At 61.7% G+C, this 17,030-nt stretch overlaps 2 protein-coding genes across 2 annotated transcripts; both read right to left on the bottom strand.

Annotated features, from left to right (window-relative positions):
* Positions 1–487: 487 nt before the first annotated feature.
* GRIN3B (glutamate ionotropic receptor NMDA type subunit 3B) lies at positions 488–6,310 on the bottom strand. Its single transcript, XM_058820936.1, has 10 exons — positions 5,867–6,310; positions 4,544–5,142; positions 3,104–4,154; positions 2,566–2,711; positions 2,280–2,395; positions 1,956–2,107; positions 1,706–1,870; positions 1,319–1,386; positions 882–1,220; positions 488–524 (listed from the first exon to the last, which is right to left on the bottom strand). Exons 1-10 carry the CDS (start codon positions 6,308–6,310, stop codon positions 488–490), a joined length of 3,117 nt encoding a protein of 1,038 aa, XP_058676919.1.
* A 1,907-nt stretch (positions 6,311–8,217) lies between these two features.
* WDR18 (WD repeat domain 18) lies at positions 8,218–16,797 on the bottom strand. The gene is made up of 10 exons (XM_058821174.1): positions 16,588–16,797; positions 16,020–16,130; positions 14,364–14,497; positions 13,472–13,613; positions 12,805–12,948; positions 12,558–12,622; positions 12,331–12,455; positions 9,528–9,694; positions 9,015–9,083; positions 8,218–8,755 (listed from the first exon to the last, which is right to left on the bottom strand). Exons 1-10 carry the CDS (start codon positions 16,795–16,797, stop codon positions 8,624–8,626), a joined length of 1,299 nt encoding a protein of 432 aa, XP_058677157.1. The 3' UTR covers positions 8,218–8,623.
* Positions 16,798–17,030: the final 233 nt, after the last annotated feature.

Here is a 17,030-nt window from a genome sequence, read left to right as displayed (position 1 = left end):
TATATAATAATAAATATTATCTCTTAACAGCTCCTGCAGCGCTGCCCCATGTGCTGCCCACGGCTGTGCTGGGCTGATGTGTGGGAGTCCTGGGGGCAGGAGGGTGCAATGCTCAGTCCTGGGGGTGCCTCCTGCTGTCCTGGGGTGTCACCATCTGTCCCCTTGCAGTGTGCAGGGGCAGAGGGCTGAGCACCAGCCCTGTCCCAGCCATGCTCGGTGGTGCCAGGGCTGCAGGGCTGGCTCCTTCCGCAGCCGCCTGTAGGGCCATGGGAGCTGTTCCTCATCCTCAGAGCCCCGAGCCGAGCCTGTCCCGCTCCCCGTGCAGCCTCTCCATCCCTCACCCTCCTCCCGAGGAAGGCTCCGGTTCTGCTTTGTGGGATCAGCCCGGTTTTGGAGCTGGAGCTGCCTCTCCAGAGGGAGGTTCCGGGCTCGGCCTGTCCTCCTGCCCCGTGCGTGTGGGAGCTTCCTCTGCCTCCTCCTCCTCCTCCTAATCACGGCCGTCCTGCGGCGGGGCTGAGCTGGGCCTGCGGAGGAAGGAGGGGGAAGGGTTGTGTGGGGAAGAGGAAAAGCAGACTTGGTCTTCCTTCATCATCTTTATTGACATGGTGTAAAAACAGAGCCGGGGGCGCGGGGCTGAGCTTTGTCCAGGCATTGCAGGGACTTCTCACCCCAACTCAACCCCCAAAAAGCATCTCCTGGTCCTTCAAGCCTTCAAACCCCACTGCCAGCAGAAGGGATGGGGGAAAGAGACAAAGGCTGCAGAGCTGGGGCAGCCCCAGGACATCCCCCCTCCCTTTTTTCCTTCCACTTCTCCAAGCCAGAGGAGCCCTGCCCTGCCCGGCCCCTGGGATGTTTTGAGGGGTCCCTGTACCCCATCTCACCTCTCCTCCCGGTGTTCCTCGGTGGCCAGCGGGGCGGGCAGTGCCCGGCCCCCCTTGGCTGTGCCCAGCACGGACACCAGCTCGCTCTTCCTCAGCAGCGCCGCCCGCAGCTGCTCCCGCATCTCCTGGATCTTCTCCTCCAGCTCCCGCAGCTCGTTCTCGCCGGCCGCTCTGTCCAGGGCCTGCGGCGGCCGCCCGTTCCCGGGGTGCCACGGAGGGGACCCCTCCTCCTCGGGGGGCGCTTTGTCCAGCTGGAAGCGCACCCGCCGCGCCTCCCTCCGCAGGGCGCTCCAGGGCTGCGGTGCTGCCCCCGGGGCCGGCCTCGGCTGCGGCTCGCACCTGTGTGGGGACGGCTGAGTCGGGATCTGGCTGCTCTGGGGTCCCTCCGCAGCCCCACAGGAGGAGGAGGAGGAGGAGGCTCTCAGTCCCAGCCTTACCTCTGCTCCAACTTCAGCTGCTGGCTTTTCCTCTCCTCCGTGCCCATGTTGAGAGCCCGATGGATTTTCTGTGGGGAACATGGCAAGAGTGAGTTGGGGGGGATGGATTGGAGGTTAACAGGTCAGGGATTATTTGGAGGGTGATGGTCTGGAGGGTGACAGTCTGGAGATGATGGTCTGAAGGGTGATGGTGTGGAGGAGATGGTCTGGAGGGTGATGGCTTGGAGGGTGATAGTCTCTAGGTGATGGTCTGGAGGGTGATGATCTGGTTCAGGTCTCAAACAGGGGTTGGTGATCCATGGCTGGAGAAGGTGGTGCCGTTTAGGAGTGAGCAGCCACATGGGGTTAGGGGTCTTTGGGACACTAAGCCCCTTCCCCTGGCCCCACCTGGCTGGTGTGCAGCCAGTAGTTGAATTTCTTCTTGCGGCGAATGCGGGGCAGGACGAGGCGGTAGAAGACGTGCTCGCCCAGCGAGGTGAGGAGGGAGCCGCTCAGCCCGATGCACAGCAGCACAAACAGCCCCGAGAAGTGGTAGATGCCCATCTGCAGGGTCTGCGGGTGGCAGGGGGTGTGGGCTGGGCTGCGGGGGGGGTCAGACCCCCGAGCCCCCTCCCCGGCCGAGGCGCTGCCACCGCACCTCAGTGACGGCGAAGACGCGTTTGCCGCAGGGCACCATCTTGTACCACTTGTCGTGCAGGAGGTCGATGAAGCCCGAGGATTTGTAGCGGCTGATGAACTCGGAGACGTTGGAGGTCAGCGGGGAGTTCTGGGGGAGGCCGATGCCGTAGCCTGGCCCCGGTGAGGAGGGGGAGAGAAAGGGGCAGTGTTGGGACAGAGGGTGCAGCCCCCAGTGCCCACCATGGAGGGGGCACCTCCCCACCCTGCGTGGTTATTGCACAACCCCAGCCCCATCACACACACACAGAGAACAGAATCCCCTTCCCAGCACAGCCCCCCAAACCTTCGATGGCGAAGGGTTTGCCCACAGTGAGCAGTTTGCAGTCAGAGTCGATGGAGACCTCATAATCCAGCAGTGACTTGTCCATGATGAAGGCGTTGAGCTTGGCAGGCTCTGTCCTGTGGGCACACGGGGGGGATGCTCAGAGAGGGGCTGCATCCCCCTTGAACAGCATCCCCCCAGCCTGACACCCCCCCCAGAGGTGCACAGGCTCCAGGGCTGGGGCAAAAAATGCCCTGGGAGGGGTAAAAGGTGGGAGGGAGCCCCTCATGCTCTCCCTGCCCCTCACTTGAGCATGGTGACACCGTCAGGGGTGGTGGGGACGTTGTAGCGCCGCATGTACTCGTGCATCTCGGGGAAGCTCTTCTTGATGTACTCCTCAGCACTGCTCTCCCACACCGTGCCGAAGCGGAAGCCCTGTGAGGGGTGATGGAGCTGGAAGGAGGCACCAAAGCATCAGCACCCCTGGCCCCAGGAATGTGTCCCAAATCCCTGGGGATGTGTCCCCAGCCCTGAGTCCCAGGCAAGGTGTCTGGGCAGCCCCAGAGATGCAGGAACTCTTGGGGATATCTGGGAAAGAGCCTCAGCCTGAACTCAGCCCATTTCCCCCTGCCCTGGAGCTGAGGCTGGGGTTTAACACCAGTGGGATACACACACAAAGCTTTCTGCAAGTCTCAAAGACCCCCTCACTCTTAGAAGGGGCCAAGACACAGAACTGGGGCTGGAGAGAAGAAGGAAGGTGCAAAAAGAAGGACAGGACCCCCCTCAGCCCCTTCCCTGGCCTTCATCCCTCTCCCAGCCCATCTGAAGCAGCAGAACACGCTCACCTTTGGGTCATGGATGCCTGAGAGCTCCTCGAAGGTCTTGTCCCCCACCATGACAGCTGCCAGGTTGGCCGTGTAGCTGGAGAGCACCAGGAGGCAGAAGATGGCCCAGAGGTTCATGAGGAAGCGGCCGGTGCAGCACTTGGGCGTCTTGCTGGACACAGTGCGCCCAAAGAGGATGGCATAGCACAGGTTGAGGGCTGAGGAGTAGGAGAAGATCTTCATGCGGTTGCGCCCGTGGGGGGTCATTCCATAGGGGCTCTTCCACTCGTAGAGGGTGAGGAAGAGCGCGGTCATGTGCAGCGCCACGAAGATGCCCACCCACATGGTCCAGTGCAGGGGCCACATGAAGGCCCCGATGGGCGACGCCGTGTCCTTGGTCCTCACCAGGATGCCCAGGCTGGTGGAGAAGAAGGGGCTGGTGAAGTCGATGACTTTGCTCCTCGCCGAGTTGATGCTGAAGGAGGTGACGGCCATGTGGGCCGTGCCACTGAGCAGGTCCCCCACCAGCCCTGTCCAGCGCCCGTTCTTCCAGGCTCCGTATTTCCCATCTCCCACGATGTAGAGCTCGAAATCAAAGGCCATGTCCTCGGCCAGCTTCTCCAGCAGGTCGATGCAGTACCCATAGCAGCATTTCTTGTACTCCTGTGGCACTGACCCGTTGCCGCTGCCAATCTTCTCAAAGAGGGCGTCCAGCACGGCCGAGTCGTTTGTGCCGGGGTCCAGGCAGAGCTGCCCGGCCGGGCAGTTCCCTTCCTCATCCACCTCCCTGGTGAAGACGAAGGGGTGCTCCACCAACGTCACCACCCTCAGCCGTGTCCTGGCCCCCTCGGCCGCCTCCCCGGGGCTCTTGTGCTGCCTCTGGCTCTGCCACACGACCTCCTCCAGCTCCAGCTTGCCGTGGCTCCAGGTGCCCGCCGTCATCCAGGTGGGGACCCCCTGCGAGTCCCTGCGCAGGCTCCAGATGCGGAATTGCTGCTCTGGCCTCACCAACACCGTGTTCTTCACACTCACCAGCCCTGTCTGGCCGTGGAAGGAGGTGTTGGCCAGGAACCTGCCAAGGAAAGGGTTTCACTGCTCCGGTGCTCAAGGGATGGAGCTGGGAGCGGGACGTGCCCGACGTGGGCAGGGACAAGGTCAAGGAGGAGCAGCAGGATCTGGCCCTGCAGCTTGCTGTGCTGCCAGGGCTAAGAGTTATTAATATTTATAGAGTGACCATGCTCAGGCAGTGTTAAGGAGATCTGAAGTGACACATTCCCCCTGTGCAGTGCTAACCACATCCAGGGGGCTGAGCCCCATGGTAGTGGCTGCACACACTGCACTGAGCTCAGGGGTCCCCTGCTCTGCCCTTACCCCATCCCAGGTCTGGGCAGAACCCTCCAATGCACCCCAATACCACAGAGCCAGGATAGGGAAAAAAAGGAGCCCCCAGCCCCCCCTTACCGTGCAAGGAAGAGCCCCAGGGCATCGCTGCCTGCCCGGTGCCTCTCATTGCAGCTCCCCGTGGTCTGCAGCTGTGCGGGGTCAGGGAGGCTCTGGGCAGCCTGGGCAATGGCCTGGGACACCAGTCCCACCATGTCCTGTACAAAGAGCTCCAGCGGTGGCCGGCTCACCTCCCCAAAGGCCAGCAGCCCCGGGGGCAGCCCCTCGGTCTGCAGCTCAGTGGGGCTGAGCGGGAAGCCCAGCATCCAGTGGAATTCCTGCAGCGGCAGCCCCAGCTCCTCAGCAGCCTGGAAGATGAGTCGAGCACGGTGCAGGTCACAGCCCAGCAGCAGCACGGGGCTGGACAGGCTCCTGACACGGTCCCCGTGCTGCTGCAGGTAGCGGCTGGCCCTGGGCTCATCCAGGTAGCCCAGGTCCAGGACGGTGCGGAGGAAGAGCTGGGAGCGCTGAGCCCAGAGGTGGAGGAAGCTGTCGATGTCCCAGGGGTGGCAGAGCACCAGGCTGGTCTCCTGCCAGTCGTTGGCGTGCAGGATGCTCACCAGCACATCCACCAGCGTCTCCGGGGAGCTCTGTCGGTCCATGTGGAAGTGGAAGGGGCTCTGCCAACACACGAGGGTCCTGGCTGTGCCCCTGCCCACGGGAAGAGCCCAGAGGCAGCGCCAGACATGGACCCACCTGCCCCGAGGTCATCCCACACTCCCTGCTCATCCCCTGCCCAATTCCTGTCTGGGATGCGCTGCCAGGACACATCCCAAAGCCCTTTGGAGTGGGGATTGGGGCTGGGGGCTGCAGAGCTCCTGAGGAACCAGGGAATTTACCTTGGAGTGAAAGCTGGAATTGGGTCTGGGATAGAGCTGGGCAAGGAGCCAGGAGAGAGCTGAGATGGGAGCTGGGATAGAGCCAGGATAGGGCTGGAATGAGGGCCAAGAGGGGGCTGGAATAGAGCTGAGATGGGAGACAGAGAGCCAGGATGGGGCACAGGATGAGGCTGGGGTAGAGGCAGCATGGAGGTGGGAATGAGGATGGGAAGGGGCTGGGATGGAAGAGAAGACAGAGAACAGAGCCGGGTTGGATCTCGGAGATAGTCGGGATGCAGCAAGGATGAGTGGTTGGGATTCCGAATTGGAGCTGGAATTGAAGCCGGGATTGGAGGCAGGTCCGAGCCGGGAGGAGAACCCGCGGAACAGAGCCGGGATGGAATCGAGAGGGAGATCGGGATAGAGCCGGTATGGATCCCGGACGGGGATCGGGATAGAGCCGGTATGGATCCGGGACGGGAGCGGGGACGGGATCTGCGGGCAGTGCCGGCGCTGCGGGTCTCACCTGCGCTCGGAAGGGCAGCGGCCAGCGGGTGTCCAGGATGCTGACGAAGGGGACCTGGAGGGCGGCGGCGAGGAAGTCGAGCTGGAGCAGCTCCCGGCGGGAGCGGGGCAGCGCCAGGACGGCGGCCACGCCGCGCCCCGCCAGCGCCCCGCACACCCACCGCGCCAGCGAGCCGGGGTCCCGCGCCGCCGGGCCGCCCCCCACCACCTCCAGGCTGAGGTTGTGGGGCAGCGTCACCTCCCCAGGGCCGGTACCGGTGCCGGTAGCTCGGGCCAGCGCGGCGCGGAGCCGGGCGCGGGCGGGCGCGGGCGGTAGCAGCGCCCCGAGGCGCACGGCGGGGCCGGGGCTGGGCCCGGGGGGCGCCGGGACGCGGCAGGGTTGGGGGTGTCCCCCCGCCGCCCCCAGAGCCGCCGCCAGCAGCCAGAGCGCCCGCAGCCCCGCCATGCGCCCCGCACCGGCCCCGCACCGGCTCCGGCCGCGGGCAGGGACCTCCGGCCGGGCCCCCCCGGCCCCGGGCAGCGCCGAGGCCCCGCAGCCCCCGGAGCGCCGTGGGTCCCGCCGGACCCGGCCCACGCAGCAGCGCCGGACCCGCCCGCAGCCGCCCCGTCCACGCCCACGCGCGGCGCGGGTCCCCCCCTCCCCGCACCCACCCGCGCTGCCCTCCGAGCGCTGCCACCCGCGGGGCCCCTGGCACGGAGGTGCCCGCTGAGCACAGGGTGGTCCCCGATACCTCTGGAGCACTGGGATGTTCCTCCTCTTCCTCATCCTCATCCTCCTCCTCCAGAAAGCCCCTGGGGTGGGTCCCGAGCCGTGAACTGCCGCCTTCATCCCGATAAAGACCCCCAGCCCGACCCCTCCATCCCTCCTCAATCTGAGGGGCAGCTTCAATGTCCGGGGGTCCCGAGGCCCAGAGTTTTCCAGGGCTGAGTGATTCCTTCTGCTGTATGGGGAAGGAGAGAAGGGCAGCAGCAGCAGCACAGCTTTCCTCTGCTGAGGGAGGGGATGTGGGGTCACCCTCCTCATCCTCAGCAGGGAAACTGAGGCTCAACCCAGCCCAAAGGGTCCCTGCCACCAGCACACAAACACCAGCAACAGGGGCAGGAGGCACGCTAAATTAATAAGGAAAAATGAAGGATGGAGCCAGAATCCATCTGGCAAAAAGCATCGATTCATGTAATATCAATAAATGTAATGAGTCACAGCTAATGAATTCTCCTGCGGAGCTGGACCTGCAGGGAGGGCAGCTCAAATCCTGCCAGAGCACGGAGGGTCACGGGGGGCTGGAATCCCCCTGACCATGGGCCCCCCTTGCAGGGATAAACACGGGGCAGCCCTCACTGTCCATGCAGGAGGGGCTTGGAATGAAAACCCCTCCCCAAACACCAAACACAGCATGAGGGGCTCTCTGGGAAGCCCCATCCTCCCTTCTGCTCTAAGTGCAGCACCCCAACAGGAACCCCACTGTGGGATGACTGGGAGGGAGCTCTGGGGTTTTTGTTTTTGGGCTCACTGCAGCAGGGATGTGCTCCCACCTCTTGCCCCACTGCAGCCCCTGGCTCTGGGTGCTGACAGTGCCTGCTGCAGCTGATGAATGTTGATCCAAAACGTTGGGAGGAAGAGGAGGAGCAGGAGAGGAAGGGAAAGGAACAGCTCCAGTGATTAAGCTAAAAGCTTCTTTTCTGGAACTGGGGATGCTCGGGTGCTCTGGTTTTAAAATGCACTTTAAATCAGCTGCACTTGGTGTATTGAATGGGAGGGGGGATGGCACAGAGGGATGGCCAAGGGACACCTCAACACCCTGTAGGGACAGGGAAGGACCCTTGGGGTGAAGGCAACAGGGCGGTTTGGGGATAAGGAACCACTTTGCCATTCCCAGTGGGCAGCCCAAGGATGCAGTGAGAGGTGGCCATGTTAAAGAAACCAACACGGGCATCTTTCACTATAAAAACCAAATCTTTTATGTAAAAAATAAACCTAAACAAAACCCACAACCCCCGCTGCCATGCTGTGACAATACAAAAGGCCGAGTCCCCAAACACCGTGAAAACAGAGTCGTTGGATCCAAATATATATAAACTGTTGACTGAGGAGATTGGAAATAGCACCTTGCTGGTCCCCCCGCCCTCCCCAGAGTGACCCTGTGCCCCAAAACCACCACCTGTGCTCCAAAGCCCAGGGACACCCCAGGCTCTGCCTGCCACACACATCAGGAGCCCCCTCCTCAGCCCTGGGAGCCAGGGACCCCTCACTTGTTGCAGCAGCCCCCCCAGAGAAGGAGCCCCTCAGCCCCTGCTGTCCGTGCAGAGTGTGGGGTCTGGTGGCACTGAGCAGCAATCCCCAGGAGAGGGTGGGCACAAGGGGGTCTCCAAAATCCAATCTCGAACCGGTATTGAGAGAAAAAAAAAAAAACACTTTTCTGTCTGCACTGCAGGGTCAAGTAACGAAAAGAAACAAAAAAAAGGGGCGGGGGGAAGAAACGGGGAATGAGCAGGAGCTGCATCCTGAGCCCTCCCAGCAGCCGGCGAGGCTCCTCCTGCAGCGGCCGCCCGAGAGTCCCCCGGCCCCGAATCGGAGTGAACGCGGTCCCTGTGCTGTCCCCGCGCCGGTGTCAGTCCCGCGGCTCGGAGCAGGCTGTGCCGGCTCGGGGGAGGCTGGGCCGGGGCTCGCAGCCGGCTGGGCGGTGCCCGAGGGCGGGCGGTGCTTCCCCAGGAGCCGGGCAGGGAGAGGCGGAGGGGTGCGAGGGCGGGGGGAGCCTCTTCACTTGGCTGGTTTGGTGATGATGCGAGTGGAGAAGTCAAAGAGGTCCTTGTTGATTTTGCGGAGGTTGCTCACCTCCTCCTCCAGCTCGCTCACCTGGATCGTCAGGTGCTCCTGGTCTCCCACCAGGTTCTGTGACATGAAAACACAACAGACAAGAGTCAGGGCCTCACCTCTGACAGGCACAGGATGCTGCTCCTTCCCCAGTAGTAAACACCAAACCCTTCAGTCCCCTCCCTCCTCCTCCTCCTCATTAAAGTGCAGCCCCATCGCACCAGTAGATTTTAGGGCTCTTTTCCCCTATTCCCACGTCCCAACTTGCTCAAATCAGTTGACAAGGATCCCCCTCAAAGGGTCAGTACTCAACTCCCAGCCTGGGAGCAGCTCTCACCTTTTCCCTCGTCGAGTACATCTGTGAGTACATCCTCTCTGCCTTCTCCAGGTAGCTCTGCCCAGGCTCCTGCAGGGACCAGAATGGAGGGGTTGGCAGAGCAGACACAGACCCTCTCCCCATGCCCCTGGACTGGGCTCCCCATGGGAGGAAGCCTGGGTGATCCATCCTGCTGTCAGGCAAACAGCCCCTTGGCCTGCTGCCACCGACCAACAGGGAGCTTATCCATCAGCTCTGGGCAGAGGCAGACAGAGGCAGACACTGACAGTGGGGAGCAGAGAGGCTGGGATGGCTGGGCTGTGACCCTCCCTGCCTGGGGACAGCCGAGGAAACGGTGGGACAGCAGAGCCAGCCCACGCTGCAGCACGGGGCTGGGGAGGACAAATGACTGCAGCAGCCAGGATGGGGAGGACGCAGGAGGGAACACCAACGGGTTCCACCAGCTGGAGGAGAAGCTTTTCTCTGCCACAACCCCTCCTGGCTGGCTGCCCCCCTGCCCAGCACCCCCAGTACCTGCTGGTGCAGCCCCAGGCGCAGCGTCACCCCCTCGGCGCCCGGCTCGTCGCTGCTCTCGGTGCCGTGCAGGTGCCGGCTGAACTTGGGCAGGGGCACGCTGGGCTTCCCCTCGGGGTTCAGCATGTTGGCAGGGGCCAGCACGATGAAGGCGTTTGTCACCGGACCTGTGGGGACACGGGGGACAGCTCAGGCTGGACCCTGCTGGGTTTGGGAGGCCTCGGGCAGCCCTGGCACAGGACTCTGCTCTGCCTGCCCAGGGCTGGTTGGGACCCCAAAAGAGCAGAGCCTGGCCTCCCACCACCCTGAGCTGCCATTCATCAGCAGCTCTGTGCTGCCACAATCCATGGCAGAGCTGATGAGTGTGTTAATTACTGCATTAATTACTTACCCACCCCCTCCCAGCTGCTGTGAGCTCCCAGTGCTGTCCCCCACGCCCTGTCAGGCACAGCAGCCCCCAGCCCCCCTCCAGCAGGCAGGGCACTACTACCACAGCCCCACCATCCATTTCCCCTTTCCAAGGTGCAGATGGTCCATGTGCACCTGGAGGGGGCTGCCAGGGCTGTGGAGAGGGGTGCAGGGTGAGGGAGGGGACATGGCGGGGCCTAGGGAGGCTCAGAGCTGCTGGAGGATTTTGGTCTCTGCAGAGCAGACAGACAAAATCAGCTCTGATATGGATGAGGGCTCTGTCATCACCATCCACCCCTCCAGAGCCTGCTCCTAAATCTGATCCTCCCAGGATTCAAGGTTGGGTCCCACCAACAGAGCAGCACCTCTGGCCCCAAAGCTGTTCCTGGCCAGCTCTGATGGCTTCACTCCCTCCTTAAAGACCAGATCATTGTGCTCCATCAGTGACATTCCCACTGCACTGGCAGCTCATGGAGCAGTTAGAGAGGAAAGGTGGAGAGGAGAAAATCTCAGGAGTGAACCCAGAGCTCCCCAAACCTGGTCAGCACCTGGACACAGCCCCACAGCCACTCTGGGGCTCCAGTGCAGAGGTCCTGTACCAGATCACCTTGCCTCAAGGCCTGGGGCAGCAGGCAGAGGGTGACCCTGGGCCAGTCTGGGCATGGGGACTAGGCTCAGCTGGAGGGAAATAACCAAATAACCCAGCTTCCAAGGCAGAGCTGCCAGCAGAACACATCAGCCAGAGCATCCTGGGATGGCCTTGCAGGGGGAGCCCTCGGGATGGTCTGTGCCACGCTGTGATTGCAGTGACAAGGATGGAGCTCATGTGACAGGATGGGAATTGAGGCCTGGAGGGATTTGGGGGCAGCACTGGCTCCCAGGCTCATCCCACAGGTCTCCTGCTACCCCCCAGAGTGGTGGCAGCCATGCAGGGTGATTGGGAGTAGCCCTGCCTCGCCAGCACTGCCACACCTTATCACCCAGGTGCAGCAGCTTAAATTCTCAAATCCCACCCACTCTGCCCCTGCCAAGGACAAGCCACCCTTGGTGACACAGCCCCCTGCACCAGCCTGGCCCTGAGCCACTCTCCAGCTCCTTGGATTTAATTTGCAGCAGTGCTATGGGGGGGCAGAGGCTCCTGTGTGCCCCCAGCCACCCCCATGCCCAGCAAGCAGAGGGACAGTGCTGTCCCAAGGACACTGGGCCAGAGGCTGCTGTCACATCACCATGTCACAGCCCTGTCACCTCTGCCTTGGGGAGGGAGCAGGGACAGACCTTGCTGCGGGGCTCAGAAGAGGCCAAGCAGGGGACAGGGATCCATGAGAGGGGGCTGGGTTGGGACAGCAGATTCCCCCACACTGGGAGGCTGCAGGGCCCTGTGGAGATTCCAGAGCCAGCACACAGCTCAGGGGTGCTGGAATCCCAGCCTATTCCTGAGCACACACAGCCATGCCAGTGCCAAGGCTGCCAGGGAAACCAAATCCCTGCCCACAGGCAGCAGAGAGCCAGCAGAGCACCCACAGCGTGGGGTCAGCCTGGTCCTGCTCCTCCTGGGAAGAGCCTGGTCTGTCCATTCCTGCCTGCAGCCTCAGGAGGACTCCAGTGTCCGGCTCACAGCCAAGGCCTGGCCCCCCCTCCCCTCCTGGGATGACTCACAGCTCCATTTGGTTTGTTTTCACCCTCTAGTGCCAGCCAGGCTGGATGGGCACTGCAGTGGGTCCCAATTAGGGACGGTCCTTGGCAGCCAGAGGGAAGAGGAAAAGGGTCTGCAGGCAGCCTGGCTTGCAGAGACTGCCCTGAGGCAGCAGCTCAATCACCACGGAGGAACACAGGGACTGGCTGTGTCACCATCACCTCTGGGAGGGGTCTGGGCCATGCCCACGGCAGCCCCACTGGTCACTGCAGCACCAGGGGCCAGAAACCACAGTTAACAACAGGAGGGGTAAATCCCCCACTGCTCTGAGGTGGCTGAGGCACCCAACTGCTGCTCCTGCAATTTACTGGAGCCATCAGACTGAAATCCCAGACAGCTGCTCATATGGGATTCACTTCAGGCCCCATGAGCTCACTGCTGGGGTCACAGAGCTGTCTCCCCTGCAGACACAGCTGGGGTGCATGTGGGGTGACTGCTCCCTGGGGAAAACAAGGAGGAGGATCCCGTGTGGCCTCAGTGACAGGGTGAAATCCATGACTCACTCCTGACAGAGCACAGGGGGTTGTTAACACACGGGGCAAGGTCAGGGCAGAGCTCCAGACAGCCCAGGCTCCCTCCAACGCCTCTGCCCATCCCAGGGCGTGAAGCAAGGGGCAAAAACACACCTGGAGTGCCCAGGGCAGCTCAGGTGAGACACTGGGCCTCTGGCAGTGAGGATCCTGGAGATAAGGACATTCCTACCTTTGTGATTCATCGTCTTGAGGCACTGCTTGCTCTGGATGTCCCACAGCCGGACGGTTTCGTCGTGAGAGCCGGAGAGCAGCAGGCTGCCATCTGTGGAGACTGACAGACACGTCACCTGGTTCCTGGAATGGGGAAGAGGATGTTTAAACTCAGGATGACCCCAGGAGTGCCAGGAGCTGGTGAGGTGGGCAGATGGAGGCTGGCAGGTACGTCTGGTTCCTCACCTGTGCCCTTTGAAGACCTTCCCGTTCTCCCGCTCTGTCTGGAAGGTCCGGTCTCTCTGAACTGGCTGAAGAAATTCAGGAAGGAAAGGAAAGGAGTTAAAATTCAGGAAAGCTGAACCCAGCAGGTTCATCACCATGTCTGGAGGGGGCAGAGGAGACACAGAGGAAGCCTCCCATGTCCTGGCAGGTCACACCAGTCCCAGCAGGGAGGTGACAGTGGCTCGGGGTGACAGCCCCACACACTCACCCAGGCACAGAGGTCGACCTGGAAGATGGAGCCATCCATGCCCCCACAGAACATGTGGTACTCAGAGAGGTCCAGAGTCACAGCCATGATCCCCACGTCGAAGAGCACGGAAAGCAGGAGCTCCCCAGATGAGATTTCCCAGAGCTGGAGTGAGAGGGGACAGGAGAATCAGGGGTGAGAATGTTCATGGCAGGATTGGAGGAACACTGATATCCTGAAATTCCCTCCTGGATGTGACTGGGAAACTGAGTCCAAGGCAGAACTCAGGATCAGCCTCTCTGAGCAGGACAGAAGTTTCCCAGGCAGCTTCAAAACAGCTCTGAACCCTCTCTGTGGCCACCCTGCCCCCAGGGCATCCCCTCCCCACAGGCTCCAGCCTGCTCTGCTCCCTGTGCACATCAGCAATGGAAAACTGAGGAGCTGACCCCGACATTCCCAGGACAACAGGGACTGCAGCAGTCCAGCCTGGGGGCAGGTGCAGAGAAACTGCTGTTGTTGGAGAGGCAGAGCCCAGCTCTGGCAGCTCTGAGTCACTGCAGAGACAGCCAAGAAACGAAGCCACTGCAACCCGGCAAAGCTTGGGGACAGCTTGGGGACAGCTTCCTGCTAGCTGGCAGGAGCCTGGCTGTGACCCCCCAGGGTCTGGCAGCTGTGAGATGAGCCTCACCTTGGCTGTCTGGTCGAGGGAGGCGGTGGCAGCCCGTGCCAGGGGCCCTCCAAAGCCGCAGCACAGGTCGGTGATGGGGAGGCTGTGCCGGGACCAGACGTGCCGGGGGTCGGGGATCTGGGAGGGCTCTGCCTGCAACACGCTGTGGGGAGAGCAGAGACAGGCAGGTCAGCCAGGACAGAGCCCCACGGGGAGCTGGGCCAGGCTCTGATCCCACTGGGAACGCCTCTGCTGGCTGCAGGGACCAAGGGGGACACGGGAGCTGCTGGCAGCCATGGCTCATGGATGCTGAGATCCCTATCCCACAGACAAAGAGCCTGGGGAAAGGGCACAGTCCCTTCTGTGTCACCCAGGGAAAGAAGTCAGAACCATCTGCCTGTTCCCAAGAAGCCCCCAAGGAAAGGCTCCCTGCCCAGAAGGAGGGCACAGACACAGCTGTGGGCTAGAGGGATCTCCTGCTCCAAAATCCCTGTGGCACACAGATACTGAGATTCCTATCCCACAGGGACAAACACCCTGGGAAAGGGCACAATCCCCTCTGTGTCACCCAGGGAAAGAAATCAGAACCAACTGTTCCCAAGAACAGGTGAGACCCTCAAGGAAAGGCTCCCTGCCCAGAAGGAGGACACAGACACAGCAGTGGGCTTAAAGAGATCTCCTGTTCCAAAATCCCTGTGGCACACAGATACTGAGGCTGAGATTCCTATGCCACAGGGACAAAGGGCACAATCCCCTCTGTGTCACCCAGGGAAAGAAATCAGAACCATCTGTTTCCAAGAACAGGTGAGACCCTCAAGGAAAGGTTCCCTGCCCTGAAGGAGGGCACAGACCCAGCTGTGGGCTTAGAGGGATCTCCTGCTCCAAAATCCCTGTGCCCCCCATCCCCCCTTACTTGTAGAGGTTCCACACCAGGGCCAGGCAGTCCTTGGCCCCTGAGAGGAAGTGGCTGCTGTCATCAGTGAAGCAGAGGCACGTGAGGTCCTGGTAGTGTCGGTTCAGGATGGCCAGGAGGTTCCCATTGGACACCTGCAGTGAGGAGAAGAGCAGAGGGAGTCAAGGATGCCTTGGGATCATGTGGTGAGAAGGGTGGGTTCTGTTCCACCTCAGGACAGTGACTGACACCACTGAGGCACAGCTGGAACAGCCTGAACTCAGTGGAAATTCAGCACATGGCAGTGGAAGAGGTCCTGACACTTTAACTCTGGAACCCAGTGATGCCAGAGCTGCTCCTCTGGCCAAGTCACAAATGTGCAGTAAAGATTTCTTGTTCACTCTTAATATTCATATTACTTCTTCTCCCCTCCCACAGGTCCTCAGGAGGTGGCACTGGGGTTATGGGAGCTGCAGGACACCCCAGAGGTGGCTCAAGGGGTTTAGGGTGGACAAGGAATCCCCCAAGTATTTCTTATTAAAAGGCAACACTGCAGATGGGGAGGGAACCAAGAGAGAAAAAGCCTCAAATAAAATAAGAGTCTGCTTCTTCTCATGGTCTGAATTACACCAAAAAATCAAACCAAACTTCAATGCAAGGGGTTTCACAGACAGCACAAAAGCCAGCTCTAGGGGCTGGTTCCAGCTCCACGATGGTTTCCTCTCCAATGTGCCAGAGGGACAGTGCCATACCCTGGAACACATCTGAGGGTGACAGTGCCATACCCTGGAACACATCTGAGGGTGACAGTGCCATACTCTGGAACACATCTGAGGGTGACAGTGCCATACCCTGGAACACATCTGAGGGTGACAGTGCCATACCCTGGAACACATCTGAGGGTGACAGGAGCTGGAGCAGGGCCCAGCTGGGAGCATCACAGGCAGCAGCTCCCACTGCAGGCTCAGCCTCAGGGATTTTTTTCCCAGCTAAAAGCACTTGGGTACAAACAAACCCTGATGGGTTCAGGTAGAGCCACTCACACCATGAGTCTCAAACCTCCAGGTGAAGCATCCTGGGGTTTAATCCTGGGCTCAGGACAAGACACTGCTTTCATTTGCTCAGTGGTGTGCTGGGAACGCAGCAGTAATCCCAAATTAATCCAGCAGTAATTAACCAGCAGGACAATGACCAGAGCACAGCAGGGGCTGCTGGCACCCTGGGCACACACAAATACACAGCTGAAATGTGGGAGAAGCACTGAAGCAAAACCAGATCCTGTGCTGCTGCCTTGTGAGAGCAGTGCCTGACCCCTGAGGCAGAGTCAGGGCATCCAGAGATGCCTGGAAAGATAAGATGGAGGCAGAGTGAAGCCTCTCCCCGAATTCCTCCCACTCCTACTTCAATGAGCTGCTCTGTGGGCTGAGAGCAGCACAGCCTTTATCCCAGGATCAGGATTTACAGACATTTAGGGGATGGGGACCCTGATGCCAGGGCCAGGAGTTACAGATATTGGAGGGATGGTGGACCCTGATCCCAGGATCAGGATTTACAGACATTGGAGGGACTGGGGACCCTCCCTGACTATGCAGGGTGTGAGTGTGAGTGCCCCAGCACCCCATAACTCCCACAGACCGTGCAGGGTGTGAGTGTGAGTGCCCCAGCACCCCGTAGTACCTCCCACAGGTAGATGCTCTCGGCGACGCCCGCCAGGACGTAGAGCCCGTTGGGAGAGGCTGTCAGGCAGGTCACAGGCCCGGGACAGATGATTTTCTGCTGCAGCTGGTCCTGGGACAGAGAGAGAGCACAGCGAGGGCTCAGAAGGGCTGCAAGAAGAGCCCCCCAACATGGGGGCTCAGGGGGATCTCTGCAAACAGAGGGATGGGGGGCACTTGCACGGGGTGATGGAGGTCAGAATGGAGGGAGGGGGAGCCTGAGGGTCCAATAGGGGACAGAGGGGGGTCTTTGCAGAGAATTGGGCCATGAAGGGGTGTCTGAGGACAGAGGGGAGTCTCCACGAAAAGAGGAGCCATGAGGGGGTCTCTGTGGAGAGAGGAGCCATGAGGGGGTCTGAGCATGGATTTAGTGGGGGGCTCTGTGGACGGAGGAGCTCCTCATCACAGGGCCGGGGGTTTCGCAGGAGGGATGCCCCCGTCACATCCCCCACGGGGCCCGGAGTCCCCCCGCGAAGCCCGAAGCCGTCCCCCGAGCCGAGGCCGCCCGGGCCCGCCCGCCGCGCCGGTACCTTCTTCTGGAGCTCCCAGACGTTGATGTAGCTCTTGCCGAGCTGGGCCCCCAGCAGGTGCTCGCCGCCCAGCAGCGCCAGCCCGCGTGGGCCGCTGTTGCCGCCGCGGTAGCCGGGCAGGGCCGAGCCCGAGTGCAGCTCCCAGACCGAGCAGTTGCAGAGCGGCCCCGCCGCGTCCGACACCAGCGCCACCTCCATGGGCGCCGCCATCTTCGCGGTCCGCCAGGGCCACAGAGAGCGCGGCCGCGGCCCAGAGCGCCGCCTCCGCCGCCCGGCGCTGACCAATCAGCGGCGGCGCCGCCGCGGCCGCGGGGGGCGGGGACTGCGCACGCGGCAGGAAGCTCAGCAGGGCCCGCCCCGGTCGGTGCTGGATGGGTGACACGGGGCAGCGCGTGTGCACATGGGGACCCCATGGGCACCCCACAGCTTATGGGGACCCGGTG

Source organism: Ammospiza caudacuta, chromosome 28, assembly GCF_027887145.1.
Source record: "Ammospiza caudacuta isolate bAmmCau1 chromosome 28, bAmmCau1.pri, whole genome shotgun sequence".
NCBI classification, from domain to species: domain Eukaryota; kingdom Metazoa; phylum Chordata; class Aves; order Passeriformes; family Passerellidae; genus Ammospiza; species Ammospiza caudacuta.
Note: the sequence above shows the minus strand (reverse complement) of the source record. Positions and strands in the feature narration are given on the sequence as shown.

What these genes read in the sequence shown, in the direction of transcription:
- GRIN3B (XM_058820936.1), bottom strand. Translation starts at nt 6,310, where the DNA reads ATGGCGGGGCTGCGGGCGCTCTGGCTGCTGGCGGCGGCTCTGGGGGCG. An exon ending in CTGGGGCTCTTCCTTGCACG is followed by an intron (nt 4,155 to 4,543) that starts GTAAGGGGGGGC and finishes TTTCCTTGGCAG; the next exon opens with GTTCCTGGCCAACACCTCCT. An exon ending in ACTGGCTGCACACCAGCCAG is followed by an intron (nt 1,387 to 1,705) that starts GTGGGGCCAGGG and finishes TGTTCCCCACAG; the next exon opens with AAAATCCATCGGGCTCTCAA.
- WDR18 (XM_058821174.1), bottom strand. Translation starts at nt 16,797, where the DNA reads ATGGCGGCGCCCATGGAGGTGGCGCTGGTGTCGGACGCGGCGGGGCCG. An exon ending in GCCTGGGGCTGCACCAGCAG is followed by an intron (nt 9,084 to 9,527) that starts GTACTGGGGGTG and finishes TGGTCCCTGCAG; the next exon opens with GAGCCTGGGCAGAGCTACCT. An exon ending in TGTACTCGACGAGGGAAAAG is followed by an intron (nt 8,756 to 9,014) that starts GTGAGAGCTGCT and finishes TTCATGTCACAG; the next exon opens with AACCTGGTGGGAGACCAGGA.